General features: G+C 40.3%; 4 protein-coding genes across 5 annotated transcripts; 3 read left to right on the top strand and 1 right to left on the bottom strand.

Annotated features, from left to right (window-relative positions):
- The first annotated feature begins 7 nt into the window (after positions 1 to 7).
- On the top strand, positions 8 to 4,374 carry atxn3 (ataxin 3). 2 transcript variants are annotated; one of them, XM_085142800.1, is made up of 11 exons: positions 8 to 125; positions 636 to 800; positions 904 to 948; positions 1,042 to 1,127; positions 1,210 to 1,276; positions 1,354 to 1,441; positions 1,520 to 1,649; positions 1,787 to 1,950; positions 2,159 to 2,315; positions 2,432 to 2,496; positions 2,609 to 4,374. In XM_085142800.1, the coding sequence occupies exons 1-11, from the start codon at positions 102 to 104 to the stop codon at positions 2,659 to 2,661; spliced, it is 1,044 nt and encodes a 347-aa protein (XP_084998926.1). In that variant the 5' UTR covers positions 8 to 101; the 3' UTR covers positions 2,662 to 4,374. The 2 variants fall into 2 exon arrangements, with proteins under 2 accessions (XP_084998926.1, XP_084998925.1); XM_085142799.1 differs by having other exon boundaries at positions 9 to 125; positions 1,784 to 1,950.
- A 657-nt stretch (positions 4,375 to 5,031) lies between these two features.
- On the top strand, positions 5,032 to 7,255 carry serpina10b (serpin peptidase inhibitor, clade A (alpha-1 antiproteinase, antitrypsin), member 10b). The gene is made up of 5 exons (XM_085142788.1): positions 5,032 to 5,116; positions 5,304 to 5,916; positions 6,044 to 6,317; positions 6,462 to 6,609; positions 6,703 to 7,255. The coding sequence occupies exons 2-5, from the start codon at positions 5,316 to 5,318 to the stop codon at positions 6,892 to 6,894; spliced, it is 1,215 nt and encodes a 404-aa protein (XP_084998914.1). The 5' UTR covers positions 5,032 to 5,116; positions 5,304 to 5,315; the 3' UTR covers positions 6,895 to 7,255.
- A 1,047-nt stretch (positions 7,256 to 8,302) lies between these two features.
- Positions 8,303 to 13,455, top strand: ddx24 (DEAD (Asp-Glu-Ala-Asp) box helicase 24). Its single transcript, XM_085142778.1, has 9 exons — positions 8,303 to 8,418; positions 8,616 to 9,487; positions 9,573 to 9,983; positions 10,075 to 10,228; positions 10,932 to 11,444; positions 11,792 to 11,867; positions 12,285 to 12,473; positions 12,552 to 12,681; positions 12,761 to 13,455. The coding sequence occupies exons 2-9, from the start codon at positions 8,620 to 8,622 to the stop codon at positions 13,018 to 13,020; spliced, it is 2,601 nt and encodes an 866-aa protein (XP_084998904.1). The 5' UTR covers positions 8,303 to 8,418; positions 8,616 to 8,619; the 3' UTR covers positions 13,021 to 13,455.
- On the bottom strand, positions 13,022 to 15,606 carry LOC146496442 (ubiquitin thioesterase OTUB2-like). The gene is made up of 6 exons (XM_085142804.1): positions 15,462 to 15,606; positions 15,301 to 15,381; positions 15,081 to 15,199; positions 14,901 to 14,985; positions 13,572 to 13,757; positions 13,022 to 13,469 (listed from the first exon to the last, which is right to left on the bottom strand). Exons 1-6 carry the CDS (start codon positions 15,465 to 15,467, stop codon positions 13,263 to 13,265), a joined length of 684 nt encoding a protein of 227 aa, XP_084998930.1. The 5' UTR covers positions 15,468 to 15,606; the 3' UTR covers positions 13,022 to 13,262.
- Between the last annotated feature and the right edge of the window lie 225 nt (positions 15,607 to 15,831).

Below are 15,831 nucleotides of genomic sequence, written 5' to 3'. Positions count from 1 at the left end.
CTGGTGCTGTATGAGCCCAGCCACTAGACGGCGCCAGTCGAGATTGCTCCGTACACGGCGGGGCTGGAGGTCAGAGTTGAACGTTTGACAGAAAGCTGAACATGGATTCCATATTTCACGAGAAAGTAAGTTAAAAATATATATCTCAAAGTATTCATGGCCACGCTGTTGGTCGTCTTTATTCGGGAATGTTCTGGACTCGTGACTGCACTTTGTTTACCAGGATTATGTAGCTGTTACGATATATGGGGTAATGTTTAGCAGTATTGTTGTCCAGACAGCTAAAATGCTAACTCACTTGCTAATATGAGATGTTGAAAAGTTTCCATTCAGCTTGTAGAATAAACGCAGAAAGCGTCTTTACTTCCGCAGTCGTGTTATTTTTCTCATTTTTAGTAAAAGGATTAACTTAATATAGCAATCTTTTGTTACAGAGGACCAATAAGACCAGTTGTGTATGTTGTTTACGTAGTTTAGCTAGCTCTGTGTTGGTTCCAGTTACTGATGCGAGAACAAATTATGAAATCGATTATTTCACCTTCATAAAGCTACCAAAGTTGTTGCGGATCCCTTAAAATCATACTGCCGGGTGAGTAACAAAACCATTTAACAATACCGATTCCTTAATTTGGCAGCAAGAGGGCTCCCTTTGCGCCCAACACTGTCTTAACAACCTGCTACAAGGAGAGTATTTTACTCCTGTGGATCTATCCTCAATTGCTCATCAGCTCGATGAAGAGGAGAGAATGAGGATGGCAGAGGGAGGTATGGCCAGCGAGGAGTACAGGACCTTCTTACAGGTGATTAGAGACAGAGCGGAAAATAAATACCTCATCAGCATATCTATGGATGTTATGCACAGTTACGCCATTTTTTTTTATTGTACTCAATCTATGTTTATAGCAACCATCAGGAAACATGGACGACAGTGGGTTCTTTTCCATACAAGTGAGTTTAAAAAAATTCACTCTTTATAAGAAAGTATTTCTTTTAATAAGTAAGTCATTTTTTTTTTATGATTGTTTTTTTGGGTTTTTGTAGGTAATTAGCAATGCTCTTCGAGTGTGGGGCTTGGAGCTAATCCTCTTCAACAGCCGCGAGTACCAGAGCCTGATGATAAATCCAATGTAAAGCTCTCAGTTAGGATTATATTATGTAACAGCAAATTTGTATGTACATTTTAAGTTGATTTTGACTTCAATGTTTCAGAAATGAAAAAGCCTTCATTTGCAACTACAAGGAGCACTGGTTCACTATACGCAAACTTGGACAACAGGTATGAGGTGCATGTTTTCATGAATGATATTAATGCAGCTTCCTTTACTAAAGTTTTTCATTCTGTTTTCATTCCAGTGGTTTAACTTGAATTCCCTTTTGACTGGACCAGAATTGATATCAGACACCTATCTAGCCCTTTTCCTTGCACAGTTACAACAAGAAGGTATTGAAAAAAAACAACTTTCATTCACTTGTTTAGATGTTGCACTGCAGAAAAGATTACAGCAATTTATTTGTGCAGGGTATTCCATATTTGTGATCCGAGGAAACCTTCCCGAGTGCGAAGCAGAGCAGATTCTTGGAATCATGAGGGTCCAGCAGCAGCAGCGGCCCAGACTGATTGGAGAAGAGGAGGCCCAGACTAGTTCAGGGTATGTATGTGTAGCCTGTGTGGTATGGAGGACCCAGGAGATGCTCATAAAGGAGTCACATACATTTTGTTTTGTACTGCTTAAAAGAAACTTGGGACTTACCTTTGACAACTGATTTAGTTGTTCTCTTACAGCAGCAGGTCAGTTGCTCTGGGCCAATCAGAGATGGCCTTTGGTGTGGAGGATGAAGTTGTGGATGAAGATGAAGAACTGAAGAGAGCTTTAGCACTCAGTAGACAGGACATAGATGTGGAAGATGAAGAAGCTGATCTTCGCAGGGCCATACAGCTCAGTATGCAAGGTACAGTACAGGTCATCTAAAAGTTTAAAAAATGTTGTATTGTTGTAATTGTAGTTTACAAGAAAAGAGACTATAAAATAGCACTGTAAAGTAAAATTTCTATAGTGATAGTTAATTTTTATCTATAAAAAATTCTGGTTAGCACTAACATTGCTTTAAGTAATATGCATGCATATGCAGTATGGATATCTATTTTTCCATATTACAGGAGCAGTTATGAGCAACAAGTCTTCAGAGTGTGGAGTGGGAAATGTAAAATCAGGGAGCCAGGCAGCAGGAAGTGCTGCAAGAGAACAAAGAGAAGGCCAGAATGAGACACTTACAGCTGAGGAACTGAGGAAGAGAAGACAAGCCTACTTCGATCGGTAGGTTTAACTAAAACACTCTTGCAATGACAACTGCACATCGCACCTTCTTTTTAAAGTATACCGAGAAAGTATTGCATGGATTTTGATATAAGTCCACTGTGTTTACTGTTCAGGCAGCAGCAACAAACTCAGACAAACATTCCTCAACCAAAAGATACACAACCAACTGGAAGCTCAGGTCAGCAAATCCTTTTTTTTTTAATGTAAATGTAATACATACTTTGTGATTTATTTAATATTTTACTCAATTTAATGGAATCTAGTAACCCAAGCCCACTTGCCTTTACTAGGTTCAGTAAACGCTGGCTCTGAAGGGGACCAACAACCAAAGCCCAGCCAGTGAAGTTGTGGAAGGTTTGCCTATATTGTTTACCAGCTGCCTGGATTGGCAACCCGGTACAGGGTTAGCTTTTCTCCCTCCTCTAACCTTTTGCACATGCGGACCTGAGGACAGTCAAAAGGCTGACAGTTTACCCCTGGTTAGTTCACTGACTATAAAGGCTATAAAGAAGAGGCAGCACTTAATCCGGCTCAGTGAAGTACTGAGATGGGGAAAAGATTGACGAGACTCATGATGCAGTTAATCCAAGTTTGCAATTGCCTTTTTAACCATGGCGCCTTCTCTTTCTATTGTATACACTTTTGTATTCTTTTTTTTGGCTTTTTTTGGGGGGGCTTTGGCTTTTTTTGTTTGTTTGTTTTTTGGGTGAAAGACGAGCTACCCCTGAATATCACAGAAAGGGTGTGTTTTGTTATTTTGTGGTGATGACATGTTGACACAGGCATTCTATGAAAGCCATATGAGACCAATGCTTTGGACCATAGATAAAAGCTTTTAAAGCTCTTTTCACCTATGGGATATATAATATTGCTGGCTTCATCAGTATGTTAAAAACGATGCTGTTGTGTCATTCAGAGAAAGGTCACTTTTACAGTAATGTTTCTCACTGCTTCATTCAGACATGACCACGACAGAGACACAGAGAAACGCAGTATGTGCATGATATTTGGCATATTGTCAGCACTGACTCTAATGAAGTGTCATCATATCCTTGAATATATGTTCTTCAGCTACAGAGCAGGATCTGTGTATGTGTGTGTGTCCTGCATAGTGCTTCAAGATGAGCTGCCCCCACCCCTTGCAGACAGGCTTGAGAGAAATCACACTTCTAGATTGGGAGTAGCAAAAATGCATTATGGAAAAATGCTTAAACCTTATTGCAGACATACATGGTGTTCTTTAGTTAACTGAGCAAACTTGAAAGATTAAAGAGAGGCACACACGGCTATATTCTCGTGCGTGTGCCTTTCTATTAATGCGACTGCGTGCTGAAAGCTACACATAAATCATACTAAAGCTGACGTATTAAGTTTGCCATTGCATCTTATGCAGAAACGTGACCAGGATGCTCAATCAGACATGTAGTCTGATTTAGATGTCATCAGATTAATTGGAAAGAAGAGGTGTTCTAAAAAGGGGCTAATGACAGTGAGTCCTTTTATAGTAGACTTGAGTGTGTAGAACAAAATGTGATAATGTGGAAAAAAGAAACGTGCACATCACCAGAAAAAAAAGATCCTCCTTAAAACTTTTACTAGCACTAACATCTGTGGGTTATTTATTCTTTACATCATCGACCTCGATACATGACAGTCTACAGGTGGTCTCCCCAGGCATTTAGAGAGCTGCATATTTTGGATGTCGTGGCTTTATTACTTATAAGTATGCATGTAGGCATAATGAAACTTGTGATTAGGCAAGGCTTACAGACACAATTTAAGGGTGTCTTGTCCTTTTTGATCAGATTGATGAAAAAAATTGTGTAGGACTTTTTGCTGAATCTAAATTGCTTATCACTGATGCATTGTTTTTTTTCTTATTTTTGTCCCGAATAAGTGGGGAACAAAGAAGCATTATGTAAACATGAATAGTTCCAGCAGTGTATGATCACACAAGCCAAAGTTCTGGCATTTCCAGCCTTGTTTTGTGTTGGGGGTTTTTTTGTATTTGTTTTTTGTTTTTTGGTTGGTCTTTTTTTTTTGGGGGGGGGGGGTACATGTTAGAAAATCAAAGATTCATTGGTTTCAGTTATTTGCTGATTATGACCTTGGAAATGGGGGGGGGGGGGGGGGGGAGCAATTTCAATACATGAAGAAAATGTCAAAAATGTGTCACATCACCTACCCTTTGAGGAAGTGGTTGATTTGACTTATTCTCACTTATTTTTCTCTACAGGACCGTAAAGTCCTGAAAGTGAGAATCTGTCCTTGTGACTGCACCAAACTACAGCATTAAAAACACTTTACATTCATTCAGAACATCGAACTGACCATTCAGCGCAAATGTGTCTTGATGCCTTCACTAACATGTTGGATGTCATGCAAAGTTTGGCTTATTGTGCTGGATGATTTTTAAGATTCAATTTTTTGTTACCGTTCTATTTCCTTTGGATCTACTATTTTTTTCTATTTAAAATGCACTTGTGAAAAATTAGAAAATGTTGGTAGTTGTTTTTTTGTTTTTTTTATTCACTGTGTTCTTAAATTCATTATTTTTGTTATACTTCATGTTAGAACAGCACATTCTTTCATTTAATATATTGGTTCTCATTCCAGGATTAAAGTGAAAATCACTCCCAATGCTTCTCATGTCTCATTTACTTATCGATCGATTCTTATGGATTCACCTCTGAATACGTGTTTTGTGGTTAATGTGTAACATGTAGAGCACACTTGCACTTTGTTCCCCCCCAAAAAATACAGAGAAATTTCAGGCACAATCTGGGCCAAGCTGAAAGGTACGTGTGTTATTTCGTTAAACTTAAAAACAAACTGAATTTCGGAGCTTTTTCTAAGTATAATGAAGAAATGAGTATTCAGTTGGTGTAATCTTATATTTTTTTGTAGATTTAGTGATTGTGCTGCTGTACAGTGGTGCTTTTTTTTTTATTTCTCGTTTCTGGGTGTGCACCCAAAACTTTCCAGGTTCTGATTTTGATGTTAAACACAATGAAGATGGCCTGTTTTCTCTTTGTGGCCCTCCTGTGCTTTCTGACTCCTATCCACCAAGCTGAACCTAACAGTGCCACCATCTCAGATCTCTCCTTCAAAAATATGGACTTTGCCATGAACCTTTACAGAAAGATATCCAGTTACAATGACAAGAACATCTTTTTTTCCCCCCTGAGTATCTCTACCAGTTTTGCGGCTCTTCTAATGGCTTCTGACGGTGTCACACACAAGGAGATCCTGAAGGTACTAAACCTGGAGGCGCTGGAGAGGGCCGACCAGCCGGATCTTATCCCTAAACTGTTTCAACTCCTTCACGAGAACGTTACGCAAAATGGATCGCTGAAATTTGACCATAGCATGGCCTTGTTTATCCAACCCCAATTTATCATAGAGAGGGAGTTTGAAACCAAAATCAATAAGTTTTTTAATGCAGATATCAAAACTGTTGATTTTGCGGACACAACAGAGAGTATCAGAGTAATCAATGAGTATATTAGGGACAAGACTGGAGGCAAGATTACAGAGATGATTTCAGCCTTGGACGAACAGACCAAACTCCTGTTAATGAATGCAATTTTCTTTCAAGGTAAATTAAATCTTTTTTTCACATTTTAGATTTTGGGTTTATGTGCTATTAATTATACCAATATTCATGTCTGCACCTTTGAACTGTTTTGTTTATAACTAAACGTACAATATTACCTGCTCCACAGGAGTCTGGAAGATGCCTTTCAACTCCAATTTGACTCGAAATGCACCCTTCTACATCGATAATTATAATATTGTGCAGGTGCCTATGATGTTTAAAGAAGACAAGTACTACACTGCAGAAGATGTTTCTCTGAGAGCCAAAGTGCTGAAACTGCCATACCAAAAGGGTGTTTCCATGCTTATCCTGCTCCCCAACCCAGACATGGACTACACTATGGTGGATGATGAGATTACTGCAGAGAGGTTTCAGAGCTGGATCGCAAAGCTGAGAGAAATGTACATGTGGAAAAATGCCTCGCTTTAACCAAGTGTCTGCATATTTTGTTGTTTAGCTGTAAAAGTCTAAATGACCATCAAACAATGCCTGCAGCAGCAGATGAGCCAGTCTATTCAACATGTCAACTCATGTCTTGTTTGCAGGAAACTAGAAGTCAAGATGCCCAAATTCAACATGGAGCAGTCGTATTCCCTGCATAATCTTCTACCAGATATGGGCATGACCAGTGTCTTTAATAATTTGTCCAATTTGACGAAGCTCACTGAGGACAAAGGGCTCAAGCTGTCAGAGGTTAGTTGTCACTTTCGGTATCATGTAGCGAAATATGTGCCTGTTCCCCAAATAGTGCAGCAAAACACTTTTAACCTTGCTGTGAAATTGTAGGTGCTTCACAAGGCCATGGTTGATGTGGATGAGACAGGAACAACTGCAGCAGCTGCCACAACAATCGGTATCATTCCATACTCCCTGCCGAGGACCTTCACTATAAACAGACCCTTCTTCTTCTTCATATACCATGAAAACACAAACTGCCTGCTGTTCATGGGGAGGGTGATTGACCCCACCAAAAAGTAGTTTTGCCACTGTAATGTGTTCATTCTCAAGTGGCTTCTACATGACTAATTTGGTGGATGTTTTAATCCCAGACAGTTTAAAGCTTGTTTTTTTCTGTTCTGTTCCTACAACATACTTCATCAATAATAATAAAGACGTCACCTGCATCACAAACTTGGATCTTTTAAATGTACGTACATCTCCAAATTATGACAACCAGAGTAAATGTAATCACTTAATCGACAAATTACTGCTGTAACTGCATCTGTCAAACAAAAACATCAGTACCACGTTCTAATAATGCACATCTTATCAGGTTATTAAACTGATGCTACTGGTTGACTATAATGATTGTAAATAAAGATTCTTCTTTTGCCTTAAAGATTTTGTTTACAGTAATTTTAAAAAGAGGAACTCTAGCCAAATTTATTTCATTACCTGATCACACACACACACCACCTACTCTAAAAGTCGCAGTTTGCATGTTAAACAATGTTCATGACAGTACAATCAAACAGTTGGCTAAAGTTTTCAAAGTTGCATCTGAGAAAACCATAAGAGCCCCTTTAGACAGATGAGACCAAAGTGCACAATGCACAACGCCATGTTTTGTGAAAACCAAACACAACATATCATACCAAAGGACTTTTGGGATCTTGTTATCATTGAGTCATAAGTGAACTCTTTGTATACAAATGAGTCAAATGATCAAATTTCAATGTGTAATGAAACAGAACATCGCGGGTTTGGGCAAAGCTACAACAGAATGGCTGAAAAAGGATCCAGTCAAAGTCCAGACCTCAACCCGACTGAAATGCTGTGGCAGGAGAGCTGTGCATAAATGAATGCCTGCAACCTTCAAGAACTGAAGCAAGAGTACTCTTGCTACGTGGGCTAAAATTCTTAAACAATGATGTGGGAGACTCCCAGAGAGTCACACAGAAAACGATTACTTCAGTTATACGCCGTTAAAGGTGGTCCCACAAGCTCCTGAAACATGAGGGTGTAGTTATTTTTATTTTATTTTATTTTATTTTATTTTATTTTATTTTATTTTATTTTATTTTATTTTATTTTATTTTATTTACAGGACGGCAGAGCCCAATGAAAACTTTCTTTTCCACAAATGCGTTTATTTATTTATGTGCTAGATTATATGCTAGTTTATCAGGTACAACCTTCATTAAAAATAACTGTAATTATCTTTGCTACTAATAATAAATACTACTGTAGTGAAGCAACTCCCTCGGCACAAACTTCAATACACCTTAAGAAATTACAGCGTATTATCCTTAAACTGAAAGCTGATAAACTGAAACCTTTGACATCCTGGGTATTATTTAAACGTTATTAAATTTTTTCTAAATGTTTATATAGGGCGGTATAAGGGGTTACGAATAAAAATGACCAGAGAAATTGAAACAGCGCCTGTTGTTTAAATAAAGTTTTTTCAAACCACGTGATCAACACTGTCATGGCTGCGCCCTCGTGTCTTGCGTTGTTGTAATCGTAGCAGAAGTCTAAGAGAGCCTACACTCAGTCGAGGTAAGACTTTAGTACTCACTCATTCAACTAGTAGTTTACTGGAGACTTTGTACGCTTAGTTTCTGTTAATTATCGGTTAATAGTTGTCCGCTGGCATTAAGAAACGTGGGGTGCACGTGCGCTTTTAATAACTAAACGTTAGGAACTCCACGAGGTCGGCTAAAGTCACTTATTTTACACCTTTACTTTTTTTTCAGAAAAATGAAGACAAAGAAGATGAAGGCGAAAAACAAAGGCATGTCCACCGGGCTAGGGAAGCCAGCGAAACGTTGCATCGACATGAAAGGCAAATGGAAAACCATAGACCTCGATCCCAGCGTCTTCTCCGAGGAGGGCTTGGAGGGTCTGGTGTGTTTCGAAGAGCTCACGGATTACCGTTTAATAAACAGTGAGAAGGCTGCGGCCAAAGCAGCAAAGGAGCTGAAAAGGGAGAAGAAGAAGAAAGCACAGAAAAGAAAAGCTGGTGACGGCGAGGAGGCTGGAAAGAAAGGAGACTCTGAGATCAAAGAGGGGGAGAGCACAAGTGAGCCAGCGAAGAAAAAAAACAAGAAAAAGAGGAAAAACAAGAAAGGGATTGCAACGGAGTCGGAAAATATTTCTGCACAAGACGTAAAGCAGAAGGATAATGCTGCCACTGAGCAGGGAGGAGAGGATGAGGTAGCAGATGAGGGCGATGAAAATGATTCTGCAGCCATCACTGCTGATCCCAAAGATGCAAAGAGAAGCAGGAAGAAGAAGAAAAGGGGGAAAGGGCAGCAGACAGTGAAGGATCCAGTCCCAGAAGAACAGCCGAACCCAGAGTCTTCATCAGATCGGGAAAAAGAAAGATCCGGTCAAGATAAAGTGACAAAGGCCCCACACAAGAAGGCAAAAAATTGGACAAACGCTGCGCTTTCTGGTTCTGAAGACAAAAATGTTGACATGAGTGCATGGAAGGACCTGTTTGTCCCTCCACCTGTCCTGAAGGCACTGAGCAGTCTTGGATTTGGTTCACCGACACCGATCCAAGCCCTGTGTTTGCCTCCAGCTATCAGGGATCGTATGGATATACTGGGAGCAGCTGAAACTGGTAAGATAAAAGTGATAGGTTTATAGTGTCACGTTCTGTTCACAGATTTTTAAAAGTGAAGCTAATACGGATGTTGTACTTACAGGAAGTGGCAAAACACTGGCTTTCGGCATTCCCATAATCCATACCATCCTGGAGTGGAAGAATAGCCCAGAAAAACCTAATGATGACACTGAACCAGTCACAAAGGTGGAGAGTTTGTACTTACCACCTGTAGATGAGTGTACAAAATCAGCTGAGGAGGGAGTGGAGGCTTCTAAAGAAAACGATGAAGGTGCTGAAGATCAGAATCAAGGAGACTCGGATGAAGATGAACACAGCGACGTAGAAGATGAACAGCTTGGATGTGTTCGGGTAATCAAGAATGCAGACTTTGATTTTGATGAAAAACCCGCTGGTGCTCAGAGTCGACCCCTCTTAGGACTGGTTCTCACTCCCACCAGGGAGCTGGCTGTTCAGGTCAAACATCATATTGATGCTGTTGCAAAATTCACAGGTAAGTCATAGCTCATCAGCGTGTTACGATAGCAGTTTTCTTGTAGGAGATGTATAAATGTCAGCATAGCTAATGTTTTCCTGCTGTGCAGATATAAAAACAGCCCTAGTGGTGGGTGGAATGGCACAGCAGAAACAAAGACGAGTGCTGAAACGCAGGCCAGAGATCATCATAGCAACTCCGGGGCGTTTGTGGGATTTGATCAAGGAGAGGCACCCACATCTGGTCAACCTCAGGCAGCTCAGGTGAGTCTTAATTTAAGACTCTGACTTATTTGCTAGAGGTGGTAATCGATACAATATTATCACAGTACTTCACTTATGATATGATATTATCATGATTTTTATTATTTTGTGATATGCTGAGTATTCCAATAAAATATATCACCTTTTTTAAACTGCAAGTTATTTCCTAAAGTTAAACTTTGTCGATATCTGTGTTGTTTTACTTTAGTTTACTATTAACATTTAACTCACTCCTATTTTTATGGGAATATAACTAAAATAGAACCAGCTGGCAGCCAGTTGATGCACATTGAGAAAGACTCATTCGGAAACATGTTGGCTATCTGTCTGGTTTCATATATTAGATAACAATTATTTGCAGAGTGATTGCAGTCAGTCCAAATCAGACTACACCTGTTAGTAGGAAGGGTGCCTCCTATCAGGTGAATCGAGCCCTCTTTTCAAAGTTTTCCCAGAGTATTTTAATGTATTTAATAAAATATTAATATTTGGTGTTCCTGTATCAGTACAATATCGCCACACAAAATATCACAATAAGTTTTTTTTTTTTCCTTCACCTGATTACTGACACTGCTTTTAACCCTCAAATCATATCATGTGTGAAAGAGCCTGATTCTGTGTTCTGTGGTAAAGGTCTTTCAGGCAGGCCTATTTGTTAGATTTTTGTTATCCTTTCTTAATTCTTCTTCTTCCTATGACACAGGTGTCTGGTCATTGATGAAGCTGATCGCATGGTAGAAAGAGGGCATTTTGCCGAGCTGGAGAATTTGCTGGAAATGCTAAATACGACCCACTTCAATCCCACTAGGCAAACTTTTGTGTTCTCTGCCACTTTGACGATGGTTCACAGCCTTCCCACTCGCCTCCTTCAAAAGAAGAAGAAGAATCTGGACCAGAGGAACAAGCTGGAAATTCTTATGGAGAAAGTGGGGATTAAGTCCAAGCCCAAAGTCATTGACCTCACCAGGAAGGAGGCAACTGTGGAGACACTGATTGAGACTCAAATCCACTGTCAGAAGGATGAGAAGGACTTCTACCTCTATTACTTCCTGCTCCAGTATCCTGGGCGCACCATGGTGTTTGCCAACAGTATTGACTGTATAAAGAGGCTGAATTCTCTGCTGGTTATACTAGACTGTACTCCGCTGCCTCTACATGCCAACATGCACCAGAAACAACGGCTGAAAAACCTGGAGAGGTTCGCTGAGAGGGAGAAGTGAGTTGTGCTCACATTTGCAGTAGCAACATCAAGTTGTCTTCAGCATTTATCTAGTAACTGTTTGCCACTGGTGACATCTAAACTTTAACTGTGGGAGTAAGGAATTCATCTAGTATGCACAAAAATGCCTGAAATAGTTTTGTCTTTATCTACTTTAAAACCATTTTTAAATTTGTGAAAGTATTCACATTTTAAACATTTGACACATTCAAGTCCTGATGGTTTTGTAGTTCCTGTAATCAGCAGCAGTCTTGAGCTGTATTTACTGTAAAACATTAGTGATTTCTTATTTTTTTAAAGGCACCTAGCTTTGACATTGCCATTTCTTTTGTTTCTCTTCACAGTTGTGTTCTCCTGACTACTGATGTGGCAGCAAGAGGCCTGGATATCCCCAATGTCCAGCATGTTATTCACTACCAGGTAACCCCTTAAACAGTTGCCCAAGGATTCTCCAGCATGAACAAGAGGTTATCAATTAGCCACAACACTAACCACCACAGCCATAAAACACAGTCCCTGCAGGTTTCCCATGATGCACTGAGTGTTTGACTGTGCATTTATCATTTGTTATTAAACTCTAGCTCTCTTCATCAATGTTTCTTTTGTCTCGTCTCCCCCCCCCCCCAACCAGTTTCAGCAGATGGTTGCACATCCGAGTCTTTTTCTGCTGGAGGTTTCTTCCTGTTAAAAGGGAGTTTTGTCGCCAAATTCTTGCTCATAAGAGGGTCTTTACCTTACAATAAAAAGCAGCTTAAAAGAGTAATGTTGGGCAACGGCTTATAACTACAGCAATGTAATGAGCATTGTTCATCAAGTAGTGTGATTTGTTCATACCAGGTTCCTAGAACATCTGAGACATACGTGCATCGGAGTGGGAGAACAGCAAGAGCGACTAAAGAGGGCCTCTGTATGCTGCTAGTAAGCCCAGATGACATGATGAACTTCAAAAAGATATGCAAGACTCTTGGAAAAGACGAAGAGCTTCCTACATTTCCCATAGAGACCAAATGCATGGACGCAATCATGGTGAGATCTGTCAGCATAAGGTCCTGTCCATTTTTGATGTTAGAGGGTTTAACTGATATAACTTGGGTTCCTCCACAGGAGCGAGTAAACTTAGCCAGGAGAATTGAAAAGGTAGAGTACTACAACAGCAAGGAGAAACACCACAACTCCTGGCTCAAGCAAGCAGCAGAAGCCCTGGAGGTGGATCTGGATGATGACTTATTACTTGGTAAAACCAGCACTTTTAAAAAGTTTGCATTTCAAAATAAAGTTGCAATGCAGAAAATCAAGTCCACACATTTCCACAGGCAATGCAAATGATGAGGATGCAGACAGAGAGCAGCAGAGGATGGTGAAGGGGATGAAAAAGGAGTTGAAGCATTTGATTTCACGGCCCATTTTCAAGAATGTAATGAAGACCAAGTATCCTACTCAAATGGGAAAGCTCCCCCTGCCCCAAATGCCCCTTGCTGGGATGGAGAGTGCCCTAACCAGGGTTTCAACACAGGAGAAACCAAAGACGAGTATTCATCCACAGCTGAAAAAACAGAAGCAGAAGGCAAAATGACTTCTTTATTGAGAGGTTATTAAAAAACTTCAAATGACACAATTTATAAAAGGGTAAAAAAGTAAATAGCATTTTAAGTCTTTAAATGTTTAGTGCACATTGTGCAACAGATGCATCCCCAGATGATGGATTCCTGTAAACTGCAAGATTTTATAAAAATCTAATTTTGTAAGTGTCTTCAAGCCCAGTTGGAATTTATTCAACCGGAGTCAATATTCCTGATTTGAGCAGAGTTTCGTTGGTCATAGTTGTGCCCGAGGGTAGAGAATATCATAATGAGATGTGTGGTAGAGGAGATGCAGGGATGGGTCCCCATTTTCTGGAATGATGTGGTGAGCCAGCTGTTGTTCGTCGCCTTCCATAGAGACGATGTGGATGGAGATGTCCAGAGCCTGAGACAGAGCCAAGATGTCCACATGATCACACTCCATCGCCATAGCCTCCACTTCCTTAACGAAGAGAAGAGATTTTAATCAAAATCCTTCAAATTATCCACTTTAAATAATTCAGAGGTTCTTTATGCAGGATATGGCAGCAACGCCAATACCAACTTGATGACAGTAGACATGTAGATCAGGTGCTTCCACAAAGTTGCGGAAGAAGTCTGCATTGTTTTGCAGGTGTGCTGAAGTGAGCAGCCTGAGATACTGCACAACACTGTCGGAGGTAGTATGCTCATTGAAGAGCCTGGATAGTGCATTTACATCTGCTTGGCTTTGCTCAACAACCTGAAGAACCTTCAACAGAAAGAGGAACAATTAGACTTTTTTTTTTTTTTAAAAACAGAAAATATGGTGCCTGTAAGATTTCATTCAATAGTCATTTTCTGCACCTTTTTAAAATAACTACACAGGTCTAGCAGGATGCCAAACTGGTGAAGCGCAGGAGTAATACTCTTTAAAATCAGAACAAACTGGTGTGTAATACAGAGATACACATCCAGATGGCCAGATTCTGATTTAGGTTGATATACATACTGTGACTTCCTAAGCCTGCTGCCACCATTTTTGTTCCAGCAGAATAAAATAGTGGCAACAGGTCTTATCGTGCGATTAATTAAAGTGTTTTATAGCCATCTAAACCATGGAATGTCTACCTGGGGGCTTTGAATGTCCTCCGAAAAGCCTGAGGAACTATCCCTGAAGACTACTTGAAGAAATGGCAAGAGAGCTGCCTGAGAGTGTTCAGGCTGTGTTAAAGAATAAAATGTAGTCATACCAAATATTGACTTTTAAAGCTCACTGCACAAACTTTTTTTTTTTTTTTTAACCTTAGTCTACATTACAATTACTTTGCACATTTCAGTAAAATGCCGCATCAGTTTTCCCAGGAAAATGTAAGGAAATAAGGGGTGACTCAATATCTTTGTACAGTGTTGCAGTTGAAATTGTAGACGCAAAGCAAACGGTCCAATCAGTACAAAAGTAGTTGAGAAGCAGACATCTATCTAATGCAGGGGTCCCCAATCCCAGTCCACGAGGGACGGTGTCCCTGCAGGTTTTAGATCTCACCCTGGGTCAACACACCTGAATCACATGATTAGTTCATTACCAGGCCTCTGGAGAAATTCAGGACATGTTGAGAAGGTAATTATCCATTTAAATCAGCTGTGATGGATCAAGGACACATCTAAAACCTGCAGGGACAACGGCCCTCGTGGACTGGGATTGGGGACTAAAATCTTTTCTCTCACACACACGTTCAGAAAGTTGACCCAAAACCAAGTTATCATTTGTTCGATGTATGTACTACATACACATCAAACGGCAAGTTAAAGCTCACAGGCTACAAAGTGCCATTTCCCACCCATTATTTTACTAATGAGGTCTGAGGAGATGCTAATAACTTGTTGGAAGAAAAACAAATATGAGTGCATTTACCGTGTCCAGGTGGTGCCTGAAGAAGTCCTCCTCAAATCCTGCAGAGACCAAAATTGCGCTGCCCTGGATTATCTTGTCCTTGAACCTAACATTGAGAGGGGCGAGACAAGCACCACCCTTATTAAATCAACGCTGTTCAATCATCAGGTGATATTAGTGACAACAGCAATTAAATCTGACCTCTGCAAATCCCTGGCACTGTGTAGGACTGACTCCAAGTATGCGAAGCAGAAAGCTCTGTAGAAGCAGTTCCCGTCGCCGCAAACTTTTCTTACGGCGCAAAACTGGCTGCTCAGATCCTGAGAAAGGACAACAGGTCCGGTTATTCTGCAGTAGTTAGGAGGGGTGACCGTGACCACCTGCACTACATCAACCTCAGCCCTTTTTCAAAATAGCCTACTTGCTGTTTGGCACTCAGCATTTGCGCAGGGAACAGCGAAGAAATGTCCTCTCTGCATGAAACCAAGCTGCCATCCTCCATCTGTGGACAAATAAGCAGTTTTACTACCTGAAAGAAAAAAAAACCCGCAGTTTCATGAGTTTCCTGACCGCGTGACGTACCTTCATATTTCAAAAACCTGGAAACAATTCAAAAAACCCGTAACTACAATTAAGAAATACGCGTGTCAAAACATTGTTGCGTTTTCGTTCCTACTTTCTAAAAACCGGATGTTTGCGGAAACCACGTGCTTGTGTTAAAGGGCCAGAGCGGGGTTTTTATAGCGTGCGAGCCATGTCTTCAGTTTCTCATGAAAGTACTGAATCAGGCTTTTATCTGCTAAATGGGATCATATTTGTATTAAAAATGTACTTAAAATTGTTTTTTATTGTTCATATACTGTTTTTCATGCATCGTGCTGGTGTGGTGCTCATTTTATATTACAATAAAGCTTTCGGGGCACCCGGTCATAGGTTTGGGTAAGCAATCCGA

Source organism: Neolamprologus multifasciatus, chromosome 19, assembly GCF_963576455.1.
Source record: "Neolamprologus multifasciatus chromosome 19, fNeoMul1.2, whole genome shotgun sequence".
In the NCBI taxonomy this organism is placed as follows: domain Eukaryota; kingdom Metazoa; phylum Chordata; class Actinopteri; order Cichliformes; family Cichlidae; genus Neolamprologus; species Neolamprologus multifasciatus.
This window is presented reverse-complemented; position numbering and strand designations above follow the sequence as displayed.

What these genes read in the sequence shown, in the direction of transcription:
- serpina10b (XM_085142788.1), top strand. Translation starts at nt 5,316, where the DNA reads ATGTTAAACACAATGAAGATGGCCTGTTTTCTCTTTGTGGCCCTCCTG. An exon ending in ATCGCAAAGCTGAGAGAAAT is followed by an intron (nt 6,318 to 6,461) that starts GTACATGTGGAA and finishes TCTTGTTTGCAG; the next exon opens with GAAACTAGAAGTCAAGATGC. An exon ending in AAGGGCTCAAGCTGTCAGAG is followed by an intron (nt 6,610 to 6,702) that starts GTTAGTTGTCAC and finishes GTGAAATTGTAG; the next exon opens with GTGCTTCACAAGGCCATGGT.
- atxn3 (XM_085142799.1), top strand. Translation starts at nt 102, where the DNA reads ATGGATTCCATATTTCACGAGAAA. An exon ending in AGTACAGGACCTTCTTACAG is followed by an intron (nt 801 to 903) that starts GTGATTAGAGAC and finishes CTATGTTTATAG; the next exon opens with CAACCATCAGGAAACATGGA. An exon ending in ACAACCAACTGGAAGCTCAG is followed by an intron (nt 2,497 to 2,608) that starts GTCAGCAAATCC and finishes TGCCTTTACTAG; the next exon opens with GTTCAGTAAACGCTGGCTCT.
- LOC146496442 (XM_085142804.1), bottom strand. An exon ending in AGTGCCAGGGATTTGCAGAG is followed by an intron (nt 14,986 to 15,080) that starts GTCAGATTTAAT and finishes TCTCAATGTTAG; the next exon opens with GTTCAAGGACAAGATAATCC. An exon ending in TACATGTCTACTGTCATCAA is followed by an intron (nt 13,470 to 13,571) that starts GTTGGTATTGGC and finishes CTCTTCGTTAAG; the next exon opens with GAAGTGGAGGCTATGGCGAT.
- ddx24 (XM_085142778.1), top strand. Translation starts at nt 8,620, where the DNA reads ATGAAGACAAAGAAGATGAAGGCGAAAAACAAAGGCATGTCCACCGGG. An exon ending in ACTGGGAGCAGCTGAAACTG is followed by an intron (nt 9,488 to 9,572) that starts GTAAGATAAAAG and finishes TTGTACTTACAG; the next exon opens with GAAGTGGCAAAACACTGGCT. An exon ending in AATGCATGGACGCAATCATG is followed by an intron (nt 12,474 to 12,551) that starts GTGAGATCTGTC and finishes GTTCCTCCACAG; the next exon opens with GAGCGAGTAAACTTAGCCAG.